We start from the raw sequence: 17022 nt of genomic DNA on the forward strand, positions 1-17022 counted from the left end.
GTGAAAATGGTTAGATAAATTCGTTTTGTGAAATCGCTTTGCGTTTGCCGCCTTTTTCATGTGAGCAACGAAAATGTGACGTCATATCAGCCCCCTGTGTGTAACACAATTAAAGAAATCAGCTTCCATCACTAGCCAGCACCAAGTGCATAAACGCGCACTCACACATTTGCATATGCCACCTGACAGCGTAATCCGAAACTGTCAAAAGATTGCCTGCAAAAATTTTGTCATCATCTCGGATTTGGCTAAAATCGTGCAAAATTTTTGCCTTGAACTTAATCATATCGGTCGTTTTCGGGGACTCTGTCAGTGTCCATTACTAGAAACAAAACATTTCCTGCTGTGGGCATCGGGTGAGGTGTCTTTGGTAAATCAGGCCCACAGTGAGAGCGCCGATGTTTGCGGGTGAAAAAAAGCGGAGGAACAGAAGTGAAATTTCTTGCTTGCGGGCTAGGCTAGCAGCGAGAGCTGCTGATAAAAAACCGTGTCGCGATTTGACAGAATTGTTCGAGCAGGGCCCGAATAATATACTATAGTGCCGGAGAATGACGTTGGATGCCAGTGTTCTGCCGTCGGAGCTGGTAACCACCGCCCAACCGCTGGTTGGACTGTCCGGATTGGATGTGCAGCGGAATACTATCCACAAAACGATATGGGATGCTTTCAACAATGGCAAGAAACCTGAAAGGTACTTAAATTTATCCAATCAAATTAATTGCGGACAGTTTATTTTGTTTCGATTTCAGCGAATCTATTCAGTATAAACTCCTTCCGCCCAACTATGAGTTTCCTGTATCGAAACCCAAACATCAATCCTACGAATGGTATCATCCTAAAGGTATCTTGAAACGAAACTGGATGTTGAAGCATCTGCACGTTTTGCCGGCCGTCGTAGTTCTCTTTCAGGATCTAGAATGGAACGATCCACAGTGGAGTGATAAGCAATTGCAGTGTGCTTCCATCATTCAGTCCCTGAAAAACTCACTTCAAGGACGTAACACGCGATTAGCTGTGGTTTTGATACAAAAAGGTGCTGCCATACCTCACGGAGATGATTTGCTTGCTTCCGAAAGGGCGTCGCACCTGACTAGTACATGTGACATTAACGCGAAAATGCTATTTGTGCTTCCTCATAACGATCATTTGATGGGCCACATCCTTAGGCTGCAATCCGCCTTTCTAGAGCTCGCGCAAGCGTACTACACGCAAATGATGAAACAAATTCGATTGCACCGAGAGCAACTAACGGATTCCCATCAAATACTTAAGATCAGACACCAATTTAAACTTGGCTTTATTTCCGAATTGAAATTGGATCAATCGAATGCCCTACGACATTATCGGCAAACCTATGTCAATCTGGATGAAATCCGAATCGTTGACACCAACTGTCTCGAAGTAAAAACCATTGCCGGTTTCGTTAACTACAAGATTTGTCGGCTATTTTTCAAACAGAACCACCCGAAAGATTCGATCTCCCACTTCAAGAACCACATCGCCAAATATCGCAGCCGGACCGGTTTTAAGGAGCTCCTCTTCGAACACTACGCGTGGCTTAGTGTGCAGTACAGTGCCTTCGGTGAGCTATTCTGTGACGCAGTCAAGAACGGACTGGCGCCGCTACAAACCCAACATCCAGGTATTTACTTTCATAAGGCGGCCGAGTATGTGGGCAAGCGTAAGGAAGCATTTTTGCAGTGCTCCGCACTGGCACCCGCCAATGAGACTCAGCTCAGCGGAGCTGGACAGGTTAGTTTCTGAAAACTGACTAATTTAGGGACAGCTAATTTATCAAAGTAACTAATAAACCACTTCACTTTCAGACTTCCTCTACAAATGCCAACTCAGTGCTGTACAGTGACTTTTTCGGTATACGCGGCACAAAAACGGGCGAACCGGTTTCGGAGCAACAAGTAATATGTCTGGTACAGGAAATAGAGAAATCCCACAACCATTCGGCAACCGTCATAACCTTGCTGGGACAAGCTATGGCTCAGTATAAAGTGTACAAATGCTTACGATTCCGCAAGAAACTAGCAATCGATATGGCCGAAGAGTATCTAAAAAGTGGAGACCACTCGAAAGCTCTCACCCTTTATTCGTTGATGTTGTCCGACTATCGGATGGATAAGTGGTTCACGATATTCACCGAGGTTCTGCTGAAAACTCTTCGGTCTGCGTATCTTTCCGCCTCGGTACCGGATTTTGTTACATGTAGCATTGAAGCACTGTCGCCGCGGATCGCTATGGAAAAATCCGATCGCATCTTAGTATTGGAAAACCTTTGGAAAGTATTCCACAATGTTTCCCCGGTTTCGAGCAGTCAAATTTCACCGGAACTGTCGGCTAACTGGCAAACTGCACTATCATCATTCAACAGTCCCATAAAGCTTGATCTCGATCGATTGAATGACTTGCTAGAATGCAAAATTAGCTTTGAAAAGCGACAGATACGAAATGATGAAAAATTGCATCTGCAATTGTACGTCCGATCCATTGTAGAGGTTCCATTGAAGTTGAAAAACTTTTCCGTTTTACTGTCAGATCTGAAATCTAGTTCTGTTCGAGTGCCGGCCTCTCAGTATTGCGAATATGTTCCTGAGGGATGTGAATCCGTGCAGACAAAGCCAATAGAAGAATTCATTCTGGAGCCGCACAAGTGCTACCGTATATTATTCAGCGGGGAGCGGTATCAATTTATGGAAAATGCAAACGTGCACATTTTTCGGTTGGAAGTACAAATGGGATCGGACCGCACATATGCCATTCTTTCGCAGCGAGAAAAGCTAAACGTTCAACGAGTATTCAAACACTACAATCCGCATCAGGACTGTATGGAGAAGATATCGGTTATTAGTTCGTGTTATATCATACCAACGTGAGTGTGATTTTTTAGTTGTTTCTAAAGTACCTACTGAAATTATATCTTTTCGATAGGTTTCACCTTGGATCACAGACTAAACAGAACAACCAACCAATGTTAACAAATGAGTTTTACAAAATAACGACAAAAATAATGAACAATTCCGATCTTTGCCTGCAGAATGTTGGAGTCAGTATAAGTGTGCCTCAAAACCTACGGACTAATGGTAAGCTTGAATACTATTTTTATCTAGGTCTTTGATCGTGGAATGATTCTGTTTATTCTTGTAGTATTTTTAACGACTGATCTAAGTCATCCACTGCAAAAGATTAATTCCCACGTCCAGATCGACATTGGCGAACTGCAAATGCAGTCAACGACATCAATTTCGTATTATGCAACTAGTCTGATCGAGGGCAACATCGAATTGCGCCAGCGACTTTTCTACCAGACGGAAAACCTCCATCAAACGAAACCGGTAACCACGGCCACCGTGGATTCTCCTTCAACTCCGAACAGTGAAAAGGAAGACCTGGCCAAACTGATCGCTAACGAGCGTAGCACTATAAAGTACAACAACAATCATAATGTTAAAATCGAATACCTAAATGAGGAACAGGTGCGCAAGATCAAAGAGGACACCATTGTGGTGCCCTGCGTTGAAGAGATCAAATTGAGTGGGCGGTTCTATGCATTAAGCCGAGAGCCCCTTGGTAAGGCATTCCGAAACGAAGATTTTATTTTAAGGATAACCATGGATGTCAAAGCCCCGGACAGTGTGGATATTCTGGAGACGCAGTTCATTAGTGTAAGTATAATTCTACTCTCTTCATAACAACCTAGGGTAACATCAAACAATTTATTTTAGGATCATAACATCCTAGAAAAGCCTTACAAAGGCAACCAGCGAATCGTAGGAACAAAACTTACTCAAAATAGCCGGTTTCAAGACCTGCGGATACTGCATCCCTTGAACTGCACCAAAGACTGGATAAAGCAAAGCGAGTACTTGAATAACGACGTCCGGCTTACGTTCAGTCGTAGTCATACACCGGACCAAGTAAGCGGCGGAGGAACAACGTTGCCTCAGTCTCGCGTCGCCCTCTCGGACGAGCAGTTCAACCGAAGCTTGCTGGCAAAGCTTCCAACTAACGCAACCATTATCGGTAGCACCAATGCCAATCTAACAAATCAGTTAAATCTCCCACTAACCGCTGCTTCGTCCAATTCTTCTACTAATAATGCTGCCCTTTCGGGATCCTCACCGTTGCCCCAACCAGGATTGATGACTTCATCTGCGGGAAGCGCAGATGATTTTAAAGTACGACCCCTACCGGTTGGCACTCCCAATGCTATTGGCGGTGCCGCCGGTGATGAGCTACTGCGGGATGATTTTACCAAAGGACTATCGAAGGTGAAAAACATCTACAACCAAGCAATCGATTGCGTTCAGTTGACCAACAACGAAAGAAACGGGTTCATTAATGCTGGTCTAAGTACGCTACAGACCAGTGAGTCTGCGGCGGACAAATCACTCATTTTCGGTATTTACTGCATTCGATGGTGCCGCAGTTGTTCACCGAACGTGATCAATGAGTCTAAGTTTGTTATCAACGGGATTGGTAAGTTAACTCTTAGCAGTTTCGCACCACGCTGGCTAAATAAATCACTTGTGCTTGCAGAGGTGATAGATCCAGCGCTTAATTTGTACTGCTATCTTGAGGAAAAGATGTACGTTCGCATACCGATGACACTGCGAATTACGCTAAAAAATCCAACACGAAAAATTCTACATCTGCAAGCGCTGCTAAACAGCTCGGACAGTTTTATGTTCTCCGGGCATAAGCAGGTAAGTTACGGTGGTCATTTTCCGGGCACCTTCCTGTCTTACATCAAAACATTCGAGCGTTACGAAAAATGGTTTTGAGCGCTAATAACATGGGTATATCTCAACCGATTTGAAAGATTATTTAGGTCAGTCAGGTCAGAAATCTTTCTACGCATTGAACGATATAATGAAAATAATTCATTTTAAAGTATTTACTCGTGATAAATGCATAAACGTCAAGCATTGTCATCCCAGTACATTTTTGCTTCCAGTTTCAGCAACAATATATAGGTACGTGCATTTTCATTCATCTCCATTGCTAAAAACAGTCCTTTCCCCGTCCTTTCGACCAGATACACTGTCCTTGCTTGCTACAGCCGGACTGAAATTTTGCATGGAATTAACCATTTGCTTGATCTGTGTTTCGTCAGTGAAGAATTAGGGCAACGTTGTTCCTGTTCTCTAAGCCCCAACACCACTCGTCAAGCATTGTAGGCATCATCCACCTCTATTGTTGCTGTATCTAAATCCCAAGCTGAAACCGTCTATGGGGTGATTTGGGATCTCTTGTCACTGCCCACAATACGACGAATAAGGAAATTCAACGACACATACAAACTGGAAATAGCGCTTCCTTTGCCCTCGATCAAAAAAAGCATTCGCCACCGTATGAATCTGATGATAATATATTATATGAAACACTAACTTGACCAGTAGTCCTCTTAGCGTTTGTGACGGTTGATTAGGATTGAAAAACATACGTGCATGTGCCTTATACGAACGAAAGAAGTACAAACCAAACTGAAAGCGGAGTGGATGTTGCAAGGTAACGCTGGAATGGTCCAACCAGATCGCATCTGACTTGTAAGTGTCGAGATGTTCAACAAATCAGCGAGTAACTCAGAACCCCAAATTAGCTTTGAGGAACGATGCTGGTCTTACAAGCCAGTCGTCATGTGAAACGGAAACCGGGCATTGACACGAAAAGTATATTTTAGGCCTTACTTCTAGGTTTCGCTGACGATATTGCATAGCATATAGCACGAAGCTTTGCTACAGTGGAGAATTCCAGTACCAGACTGGCAGCGAAAGCTTGAAGAATCGGACTGATACGATTAATGCGTCAGACAAGGGGCCGTATGAATAAAAGAGTTAGAGCAAATGCTCCCATACGGTTTAAACGGGAAAAGCATAGTAAACTGTTTTATTCATACGACCTAATAAATGGATAAGAGGTTCCAAGGAGTGCAACTTCCCCCCCGATGGGTCCCCATAGATGAAGACGAGCTTAATCCACCAAGGCCGTCTGATTTTTCTGCTTTATTTCAACGACGTTAATTTGGTCATTAACGGCCCTAGGCTCTCGTATGCCGATAATCTTAAACTGTACTTCCGGATCCGCTCGACTGTCACTTGTTACTTTTTCCAAAATCAACTCGAAGCCTTTGCCTCGCCTTTGCCACTTGGTGCAACGTGAACTGATATGATAGTATGATAGTGAATCCGGAGAACTGTTCAGCAATCACATTTTCCCGAAAGAAAGATCTGATCCTATTTTATTATAAGCTCGAACGCACAGTAACTGAACGTGTTTCGTATATCAAACACTTAGGTGTTATCTTAGATTCGCACTTAACGTACAAGCATCTTATATCTCGTATATTGTCGCCAAAGCCTCAAGGTCCTCAAGCTTTATTTCTCTGACATATAATCGCTATACTGTTCGTGGTGCGTTCAGTTCTAGAATATTGTTCGTCCGTCTGGAATCCCAACTACAACAACAGCGCTGAGAGAATTGAGTCCGTGGTCGATTTCTTAGATTCGCTTTGCGAAAGCTGCCATGCAGAAACCCATTCCGTCTTCCCAGCTATGAAAGCCGCTGCCAATTAATCGATCTAGAACAACCTCTCTGTGTTCGTAGGGCTAAATCCAGAGCACTGCTTACTGCGGATAGCATAGAAGGGAGAATTGGTTGCCCCACGCTGTAAGGACAGATTAACATGAATGTCCCGCCACGGCACCTCGTCGCACTTATTACAGCATGAACGGCACTATCGGCTTTCTGCAGCCATTCAGATTCACCGCATCTCTTCTGTTTGTGTCTTTCCACGTTCTGACTGGTGGCACTGTGCATCTTGGTCGCCAACGCAACGTTCTCCTCACCCTCACCCTCCTACATTCATCGTCAAATCAATCGTTCCGCTGATTCCGTGCCACATACCCTATGGAGCTCTCCGCTACACTGCTCATGACTATTTGGATGGTGTTCCAACAGTCCTTGTCCTCTTCCGACAGCGCAGCGTCGATGGAGTGCGCGTAGATCGCGACGACGTCTGGCTACTTCATCCGCGCGAGATCTAACCGAGCTTGGCGTCGGTGCCGAATGTTGTTCACAACGGAGTTTTGGGCGTAGCTTTACCATCACTAACAATTACTTGTTCCCGGACCCATCGACATCTTTATTCAACGGTCCCAGTTCAGTTCTTATCGACGGTATGTCATTACTGAATATGAAGCAGATAAACTCGGTCGTCAACAACCGAGACCGTATACTCGATCTATTATTTGTCAACGACTGTTCCGTTCGTGAATGCGCTGTATCCGAAGCTGTTGAGCCGCTTGTAGACCTTGATCTCTACCATCCAGCTATAATGACCACCTTGCAATGCTCCATGCCTGCTTCATTTACCGAGCCTGAGGAAGAATTTCAGTTTGACTTCCGAAGAACTAATTTTGCTACCTTAGGGCGTTCTTTAGCGATGGTCGATTGGGTCCCTTTGTATAGTGCCAACAATATCAATGAAGCGGTTGACTATTTGATACTCACATTGAATGGATTATTCAATTTACTCGTGCCTGCAACTCGTCCCAAACGGAATCCCCCATGGGCCAATAAGAGGGTACGAGCATTAAAAAGAGATCGTGCTAAAGCTCTTCGGCACTACTCTAACCATTGCAACCCGTATACGAAATGAGTGTTCGTGTCAGCCAGTAACAGCTACAGAAGCTACAATCAATTGCTTTACACCTTATACGTGCTGCGTACTCAAAATAGCCTGAAGCAGAATCCCAAACGGTTCTGGTCATTTGTGAATGGTAAACGGAAAGAGCGAGGGCTTCCATCGATAATGTCACATGGGACAAATACAGCGAGCTCTGCAGATGACATCTGCCACTTATTTGCAAATCATTTCTCTAGCGTATTCAAGACTGAACCAGTTGCTTCACGAATAATCGACGAAGCTCTCCGAAATGTAACACAAGGAATAATTTCCTTCTCCGAAACCGACGTTGCAGCTGCAATTAAGAAGCTAAAACCGTCTTTGCAACCTGGACCATATGGTATACCACCAATCATCTTTAAAAACTGTGTAGATACGTTATGTGCACCCTTAACCGCAATTTGCAACTTGTCGCTGAGTCAATCATCATTCGCAGATGCCTGGAAGGAATCATTTTTGTTTCCTGTGTTTAAGAAAGGCGATCGCACAGCTGTGGAAAACTACCGAGGAATTAGCTCTTTATGCGCAGAATCGAAGTTATTGGAGACTCTCGTCAATAAGCTTCTATTTCAGGAAGTAAAGCTTCATATCTCCTGTGACCAGCATGGATTTTTTCCAGGACGGTCGACCACCACAAATCTAACAGAGTTCACATCATTCTGCATCCAGAACATGGAAAACGGCACTCAGATACTATTTACACAGACCTGAAGGACCGTGGACCATGATTTGCTTCTGGCCAAAGTAAAACGGATGGGTGCGGTACCGACCTTTGTAGACTGGCTGAGGTCATATCTAGTTATTCAGCGTCTTTCTGTGAGACTGGGCAGAGCACGTTCGAATCAATTTTCTAATCGATCTAGTGTTCCGCAAGGTAGTAATCTTGGCCCTTTGCTGTTTTCACTATTCTTCAATGATGTATGCGCTGTGTTACCTCGAGGATGCAGACTTTTGTATGCGGATGATTTGAAGATCTTCCTCTGTGTAAAGTCTAATGAAGATTGTCGCGAGCTTCAAACGCTTCTCAACAACTTCGTCGACTGGTGCAAAACGAATGAGCTCCTCATCAGTGTGCGTAAATGCTCGGTCATCTCTTTCAACCGCAAAAAAAAACAACCCATTCAATGGAGCTACACTATCGATGGCGAGTCGCTGGATAGAATCTCAGTTATCAAAGACCTTGCCGTACACCTGGATGAGAAGCTCTCGATCCGTGAGCATTACTCGTACATAATAGCGAAGGCCAATAAAAACTTGGGATTTATCTTTCGAGTCACCAAGGAATTTCGGAATCCATATTGCCTGCGCGCTCTTTAATACTCCCTTGTGCGATCCGTAATTGAATACGCAGCTGTAGCGTGGAGCCCTTATACAGGTATTTGGTCGTCCAGGTTGGAAGCCATCCAGCGTAGATTCGTTCGATACGCACTTAAATATCTTCCATGGAGAAACACATACGATCTGCCTCCGTATCAAGCTCAAATCAACATCAGTGCCATCCCAAGTCTTTTACAAAATAGTTTCTTCGACTAGACTTTAGACGCACCGAATATGGCCAGAAACAACCCATTCGTGTTATGCGTTGTTTGTTTAACAGTGTATATACTTATTTTGACTTCCATGTTTCATGTAGTAAATTCAAAGAACAACTGTTGCTCTCAAGAGTCTTTAATTAAGTTAGCTAGTAGTGTTTTTATTCATGTAAAAAACAGCGTCAGATGAATTATGGAACAATATAAATTAATCACTAGGTAACGGTCCGAGTCAACGTTAGCGTTTCAATAGGATCTGACGTCGATTATGTCTGAGAAGTGCCGACAGTCGATCGGTGATTCTGTCTGATTTCGTGACCTCCAGGTGTACTTGTGTAGAAGTCTGTGCTAGAAGAAGGTACTACGTATAATGCTGACGGATGCGTTGACGCAGCCATTTTGTTTGGCACTTTAGGCAAATTTCATTGGTCAGCTGGTGCGCGCTGAACCCTCCAATTACCGGTCTGTATTCCTCCTCCTGGCCGACCTGAGCATTGAAATCCCTGATGACGACCTTGATATCATGTTTTGGATAGCGGTAGTATTCACCCTCCAACTGCGCGAAGAATTCATCCTTGTCATCATCGGTACTTCTAAGGTGAGGGCTGTGCACGTTGATGATGCCTATATTCAAGAACCAGCCCTTGATTATCAACCTGCACGTTCGAGAATTGATTGGCCAGCACCTAATCACCTGTTTCCGTATCTCGCCCATTAGTATGAAATCTGTACCCAGCTCGTCTGTGTTGCCCTCCTTCCCTGTCAGTATACGGATCACACTTTCAGAGGGATCACCCAACGTTCACTGCCGAACCACACACTGGCGACACCCAGTTAGCTTCGAAGTACAATGCTGGTCTAACAAGCCAATCGTCGTATGTTCGAATCTCGGTTAGGCGCTGCTGCTAAATACAGTCAGTAGGATTGTCGCACTAGCCCCATAATTGTCGTCGTCTCACCAGCCTAGAACCGAGGGGAATCGTGCTGTTTCAAGCAGTCGTCCCAATTCATCTCGATCTTGGGCCATCGTCCCCAATTTTACAATCGTCTTAGAAGTCGCAAATTACTTTCAACCTGGTCGCGCCATCTTGCACGTTGAGCCCCCTGTTCCTGGCGGCGATGGGATTTTCGAAGATTAGTGTTTTCATCGCAATATCGTGCGGCATCCTTACGACGTGTCCAGCCCACCTTAGCCTACAGACTTTGGCCAGATGTACGATGGGAATCTCTCCTCATGACTCACGACCCGTATGTCTTCGCCACTTTCCGCTTTCTTTCCGTAGTGCCATCCGCTCGAACCGTTCGTCGCCGCCAGCGATTACCGTCCGTGGGAAGCACGCATTCTTCCATTAATATATTTGGTCTTCGACGCATTTCCTTTTAGCCCAATCTCCGCTTCAAGTCTGGCGTAGATTACCTCTGCCGTCGGAAGTTAAATATCAAAACCATATGCAAAACCTTGGTGACAATCATGCCTCTCGTTTCGATGTCCGCTCGTCGGATCACCCCCTCAAGACCGATGTTGAGCAGTCTCAACCCTCGTCGTGTCTCGAAGGGGCCCGAGAGGGTCCCCGAGATACGCACGAAACACATGACTAGATCCAACGTAGCTCTGATCACGTCGCGTCAGTCTATCCGAAAACTCGTGTTGGCGCATTGTCTGCCATAGCTGGTCTCGATCGACCGTATCGTATGCTGCTTTGACATCAGTACAGATGTGATGCGTGGGCACGTTGTACTCCCGAAATTTCTGCACGATCTATCGGATGGTAAAAATCTGGTCCAAAATTGTGCGAGCTCCATGAAGCTCGCCTGGTAATTCCCTACGAAACCCTATAGTAGGTGGCGTTTACCAGCGTTATGCATGCAGCAGCATGCTGATCACGTTTTTTGTAGATGGGGCAAACCACGCTTTCCATCCATTCCTCCAGCAGCTTCTTCTCCTCGCAATTTCGTTTCTCGAGCATGTTTATAAAGCTCTGCCGGCAGGCGGTCGTTACCAGCGGCTTTGTAGAGATTAACTTCTCTTCCGCCTGTAATAGACCTGCCAATGGTTATTCTCGTATACAAAGAACCACTGCAAGCTATAATTGTCCATACATTTGAAAGATTTCTTAGCTAAAAGAAAAAGGTCCTCCCTCAGTACTGACTGCAGATCGGTCACGACAATCTTTGTATCTACAATGCCACGTTATCTGCTTTATGAATTTCAGATATATTAACCGTTACGCGAATAAATACTGGTTATTAACTGAGGCACGTGGTTTTTGGATTAATAGCAGTTTGTCAATTTAGCCTGGCTAATATAATTTTTACAATATAATAATTTTAAAGCGTATATAATAATAGCCCATTTAAAATCAACTACCTTCACAGCTTAACGTGACGATCTTCGCCTTTTCCACGTACGATCTGCTATTCAACCTGTATCCTCTGAAAGCCGGTTGGCAACCACTACCGGAGCTACAACTGCTGTACGTCAACCACCCAGATGTAGTGCCAGCAGGACCGACGGATCTCACGTCGACCAGTGCTAGTCAGCAATTGTCCGTAATACCAACGGGGGGCAAAGGAACCCCAGTTCCGGCTAGTGTCCCCGTAGGTTCAAGCGAATTCAGCAGCAATACTCAACCAGGGGAAGCCGGTGAAAACCAGCTCAGCCAAGAGACCCGGGACGCTCAGCAGAAGGCAGAACTAGACTCACTAATCAAACGGTGGATGCCCAAAATGGTTTTCATTCATGTAAGTGAAGAAGGCGTTGGCGCACTTAACCGTATTAAAAACGTTCATTTTCTTTTTCAGCCGCCAACCCGCAATTGAATAATGTAGGTGCAAAACCAAACTATCGTCTAATTTGTTGTAGAAGGTCCGAACAAACAAATTTTAATTGTCACAATGGACAACGTTTTTTCGTGTAGCACTTCTGTGTAGAATTTTCGCTTTAGTTCGTCCTTTCAAATAGTAGACGACAACATAAACTACCTAGACTTGAGTTAGTGAGTTGAAAGAGCATTAATCTGTAGAAACATAATTACAATCCAATTCAAAGTGGATTGAAACTTCCTTGATAGTAGCAAAAGTTAAGAATCAACTACCTTGTTATGTACATATTCTTGGTAGGCATTATAAAATATAATATATCATCAATAACAATGGGAAAGTCGAGGAAATGTGAGCAGAGTAGCTAAGCAAATTATTAAAGAGCTGTGTAAAGATTGTGAGAAAAGTTGGAAATGTTTTATTTAGTGTTGAAATATTGGGTAAATTGGCATTCACTTGCCACGGACAAAAGTTACAATAATATTTATTGATTTCAACCAAATTTGGGAAAAGTTCAGTCGGTTTACTCTAGATATCACGTTTCCAGTGAAGAATACTCCTAGGTATAATAGTTAAGCAAACAACGAGCTATTCACCGAACTCTTCAACACAGCAGCTTGTCATTCGGTCACAATTATAATCTACGGTACAAGTGTCTTCCGAGTAATGTGGTGTTTCCCGCATGAAAAAATCATAATTTGCAAAATAAGGATCTTCGTTGGAAAACTCCACACTCAATTGAGTGCTACGTAAGGATTCATCGTTGAGAGAATTCTGTTTGGCAGCCGTTTGCAGCATCAACCACAGCAAACGGGCCGGATCACATTTCAATTGTTCTGCCAGGTAAAGCGCACATTCGGAATTCAAATCCAACGATCTGGACGAACGTTGAATGCAAACGTTACGCTTGGCCGTAATACGGAGTGGTTTGCCAATCATTGCTTGCACGGATGCCTCGCGACAACGTGTGCTGTGATACTTCTGTACTCCCACGTCATGGCTCTCTACGCGGTTCGTTTGGTTGCTGGCGTCTTTAAAACTGATCTGCTCGGTATTCGTGGAGACTGTAGAAGTTTTGCGTTGATTGTAACACTTTTCAGTTGGTACAGCTTGTACTGAAAGTGCGCAAGGTTTTGATTCCATGGAATCTACTTGAACAGCGACATCTTTTCGATTTGGAACTGAGTTTATTTCTTCATTTTGCGAAGCAATCTGGCCAGAAAGGTTGTTCCCATTTGTATCATCTCGTTTTTTCGACATTTCAATGGCCTCCACACTAAAAACATCTCGAGATGCGCTTTGCAGTTGCATTTTCTCGTAAGCTTTCCGAGATTGCTCTAGCACTTCTTCCAGAACGACATCGTACTGTTTCAATACTTGGTCGTGATCCCGGTACTGCTTGAGAACCTCCTGTTGCCCGTCGAAAAGACTACCGGAAACATTGGCGGAATATTCTTCTGCGGAACTGGTCGGAGTATCAGTTTGACTTTCCAACGCTTTCGTAATTTTAGCTCTCGAAATTCGCTGTGAGCGCCTTATCTTGGTTGCGGATATAGCCGAAACACGCGTCCGCAGCCACCGACCCGGTTTTTTGCATTTCTGAGAAGACTCAATAACATCTTGTGATGCTGAAATTATCGCTAATCATTTTTATTGGAAAAGTTATTTTAAAATCTTACGGTATACTCACAATTTTCCATGTTTTAGCCGTTTTATCACAACTGCAAATAAAAACGGTTTTTCAAAACCATGTGCTTTGCTGAGGGACGTTTTTTCATGATGATGTCACGAGCTATGCACCTAACAATTGCATCTATTGATAAAAACCTTACAAATGTCCTATTATTTTTATATATTATTTCAATTTTTTTGTATTATTTTATATTGTGGTTCTATTGTTCGACCCTTTTTAAATTATTCTTAACTGATAATATGCACAACTTGTTACACTTAGGTATGTTATCACTTTATCAGTAAAATTTGATCGCTAATTGAAGTATCAAATTGTGCTGTAAATCTCTATAAAATATGTCTTGCCCAAAGCGAGTTTTAATAGTTTTTTATCCCTTTATGGGACACCGCAATTTACCAATAGATCTTATATTAGATTTTCGCATGCCTGAGATGACGAAACAACTTTTAAAAATCAAATTGAGGGAACATTATGAGCAAATATATATATGTTATATTTACTTTTAGTTTTTGTTTTATGTCGTTCTCAATCAACTTGTTGGAACTTCATCCAAAGTTCTAATTAAAGGTTTTTGATTGAAAAAAAAAATCAAATTCAAGAATAGATTCTGCAGATGGTTACCCTACAGCTCCTATTACTTCAAACTGGCTCTAGAAAACCTCGAAATACATAAACTCATCGCTATCAAAGCACGTATCGTGGTAGATTACAGATTGTCTAACATCACAACCTCACAAAGTTCAAGTAACGATCTATCACTGAAGACACGCCCTACCCATGGAAACGACCGATATATAAGAACCTACAATGTCCTGCAGAACGAAAGCTCAAATGAAAGAACTTCCGGACTCCTGTTCTTGCCCGATCACGCCGGACGAGGACACGTGCGAGCTGATTAGCAAACGACGAACCGTGGGAGTTTTCAGCGGACAAAAATGCAGATACAAAATAAGGATCTTCGTTGGAAAACTCCACACTCAATTGAGTGCTACGTAAGGATTCATCGTTGAGAGAATTCTGTTTGGCAGCCGTTTGCAGCATCAACCACAGCAAACGGGCCGGATCACATTTCAATTGTTCTGCCAGGTAAAGCGCACATTCGGAATTCAAATCCAACGATCTGGACGAACGTTGAATGCAAACGTTACGCTTGGCCGTAATACGGAGTGGTTTGCCAATCATTGCTTGCACGGATGCCTCGCGACAACGTGTGCTGTGATACTTCTGTACTCCCACGTCATGGCTCTCTACGCGGTTCGTTTGGTTGCTGGCGTCTTTAAAACTGATCTGCTCGGTATTCGTGGAGACTGTAGAAGTTTTGCGTTGATTGTAACACTTTTCAGTTGGTACAGCTTGTACTGAAAGTGCGCAAGGTTTTGATTCCATGGAATCTACTTGAACAGCGACATCTTTTCGATTTGGAACTGAGTTTATTTCTTCATTTTGCGAAGCAATCTGGCCAGAAAGGTTGTTCCCATTTGTATCATCTCGTTTTTTCGACATTTCAATGGCCTCCACACTAAAAACATCTCGAGATGCGCTTTGCAGTTGCATTTTCTCGTAAGCTTTCCGAGATTGCTCTAGCACTTCTTCCAGAACGACATCGTACTGTTTCAATACTTGGTCGTGATCCCGGTACTGCTTGAGAACCTCCTGTTGCCCGTCGAAAAGACTACCGGAAACATTGGCGGAATATTCTTCTGCGGAACTGGTCGGAGTATCAGTTTGACTTTCCAACGCTTTCGTAATTTTAGCTCTCGAAATTCGCTGTGAGCGCCTTATCTTGGTTGCGGATATAGCCGAAACACGCGTCCGCAGCCACCGACCCGGTTTTTTGCATTTCTGAGAAGACTCAATAACATCTTGTGATGCTGAAATTATCGCTAATCATTTTTATTGGAAAAGTTATTTTAAAATCTTACGGTATACTCACAATTTTCCATGTTTTAGCCGTTTTATCACAACTGCAAATAAAAACGGTTTTTCAAAACCATGTGCTTTGCTGAGGGACGTTTTTTCATGATGATGTCACGAGCTATGCACCTAACAATTGCATCTATTGATAAAAACCTTACAAATGTCCTATTATTTTTATATATTATTTCAATTTTTTTGTATTATTTTATATTGTGGTTCTATTGTTCGACCCTTTTTAAATTATTCTTAACTGATAATATGCACAACTTGTTACACTTAGGTATGTTATCACTTTATCAGTAAAATTTGATCGCTAATTGAAGTATCAAATTGTGCTGTAAATCTCTATAAAATATGTCTTGCCCAAAGCGAGTTTTAATAGTTTTTTATCCCTTTATGGGACACCGCAATTTACCAATAGATCTTATATTAGATTTTCGCATGCCTGAGATGACGAAACAACTTTTAAAAATCAAATTGAGGGAACATTATGAGCAAATATATATATGTTATATTTACTTTTAGTTTTTGTTTTATGTCGTTCTCAATCAACTTGTTGGAACTTCATCCAAAGTTCTAATTAAAGGTTTTTGATTGAAAAAAAAAATCAAATTCAAGAATAGATTCTGCAGATGGTTACCCTACAGCTCCTATTACTTCAAACTGGCTCTAGAAAACCTCGAAATACATAAACTCATCGCTATCAAAGCACGTATCGTGGTAGATTACAGATTGTCTAACATCACAACCTCACAAAGTTCAAGTAACGATCTATCACTGAAGACACGCCCTACCCATGGAAACGACCGATATATAAGAACCTACAATGTCCTGCAGAACGAAAGCTCAAATGAAAGAACTTCCGGACTCCTGTTCTTGCCCGATCACGCCGGACGAGGACACGTGCGAGCTGATTAGCAAACGACGAACCGTGGGAGTTTTCAGCGGACAAAAATGCAGATACAAAAAGTGGCGAACGCGCTTTCTGGCCCACCTGAAGAATCTCAAACTGTTGGACACACTGGAGCGCACTCCGCCGGAGGAGCCGTTTGCTGGACAAGTAGATGTGAGTGCAAAAAAACGCGCTACTCGCCAGGAGCTCTATCAGCAACGCTGCGAACGGGACTGTGCAGCGATTGACGAGTTCTGTACAACTATCGAAGGACCCGCTATGCAGGCAGTGGCCAACTGTACCTATGCCAAGGAGCTGCTCGATACCTTGGATCGTATCTATCTTACCGACCGCCGATAAAACTAGATAGTTCTAATGTGATATTATTACATTTACGTTATGTATTCTTTTATTATTGAATAAAGTGCGTTTTTTCTTTCAAAAAAAAATGAAATAGGTACTTTGCTTACAA

General features: G+C 43.2%; 1 protein-coding gene across 1 annotated transcript; it reads left to right on the forward strand.

The window, feature by feature from the left end:
• Positions 1-231: 231 nt before the first annotated feature.
• LOC128733558 (trafficking protein particle complex subunit 11) lies at positions 232-12624 on the forward strand. Its single transcript, XM_053827215.1, has 9 exons — positions 232-691; positions 750-1752; positions 1827-2881; positions 2941-3092; positions 3157-3674; positions 3735-4488; positions 4549-4715; positions 11605-11970; positions 12031-12624. The coding sequence occupies exons 1-9, from the start codon at positions 549-551 to the stop codon at positions 12046-12048; spliced, it is 4176 nt and encodes a 1391-aa protein (XP_053683190.1). The 5' UTR covers positions 232-548; the 3' UTR covers positions 12049-12624.
• Positions 12625-17022: the final 4398 nt, after the last annotated feature.

Source organism: Sabethes cyaneus, chromosome 2 (genome assembly GCF_943734655.1).
Source record: "Sabethes cyaneus chromosome 2, idSabCyanKW18_F2, whole genome shotgun sequence".
Classification (NCBI taxonomy): Eukaryota; Metazoa; Arthropoda; class Insecta; order Diptera; family Culicidae; genus Sabethes; species Sabethes cyaneus.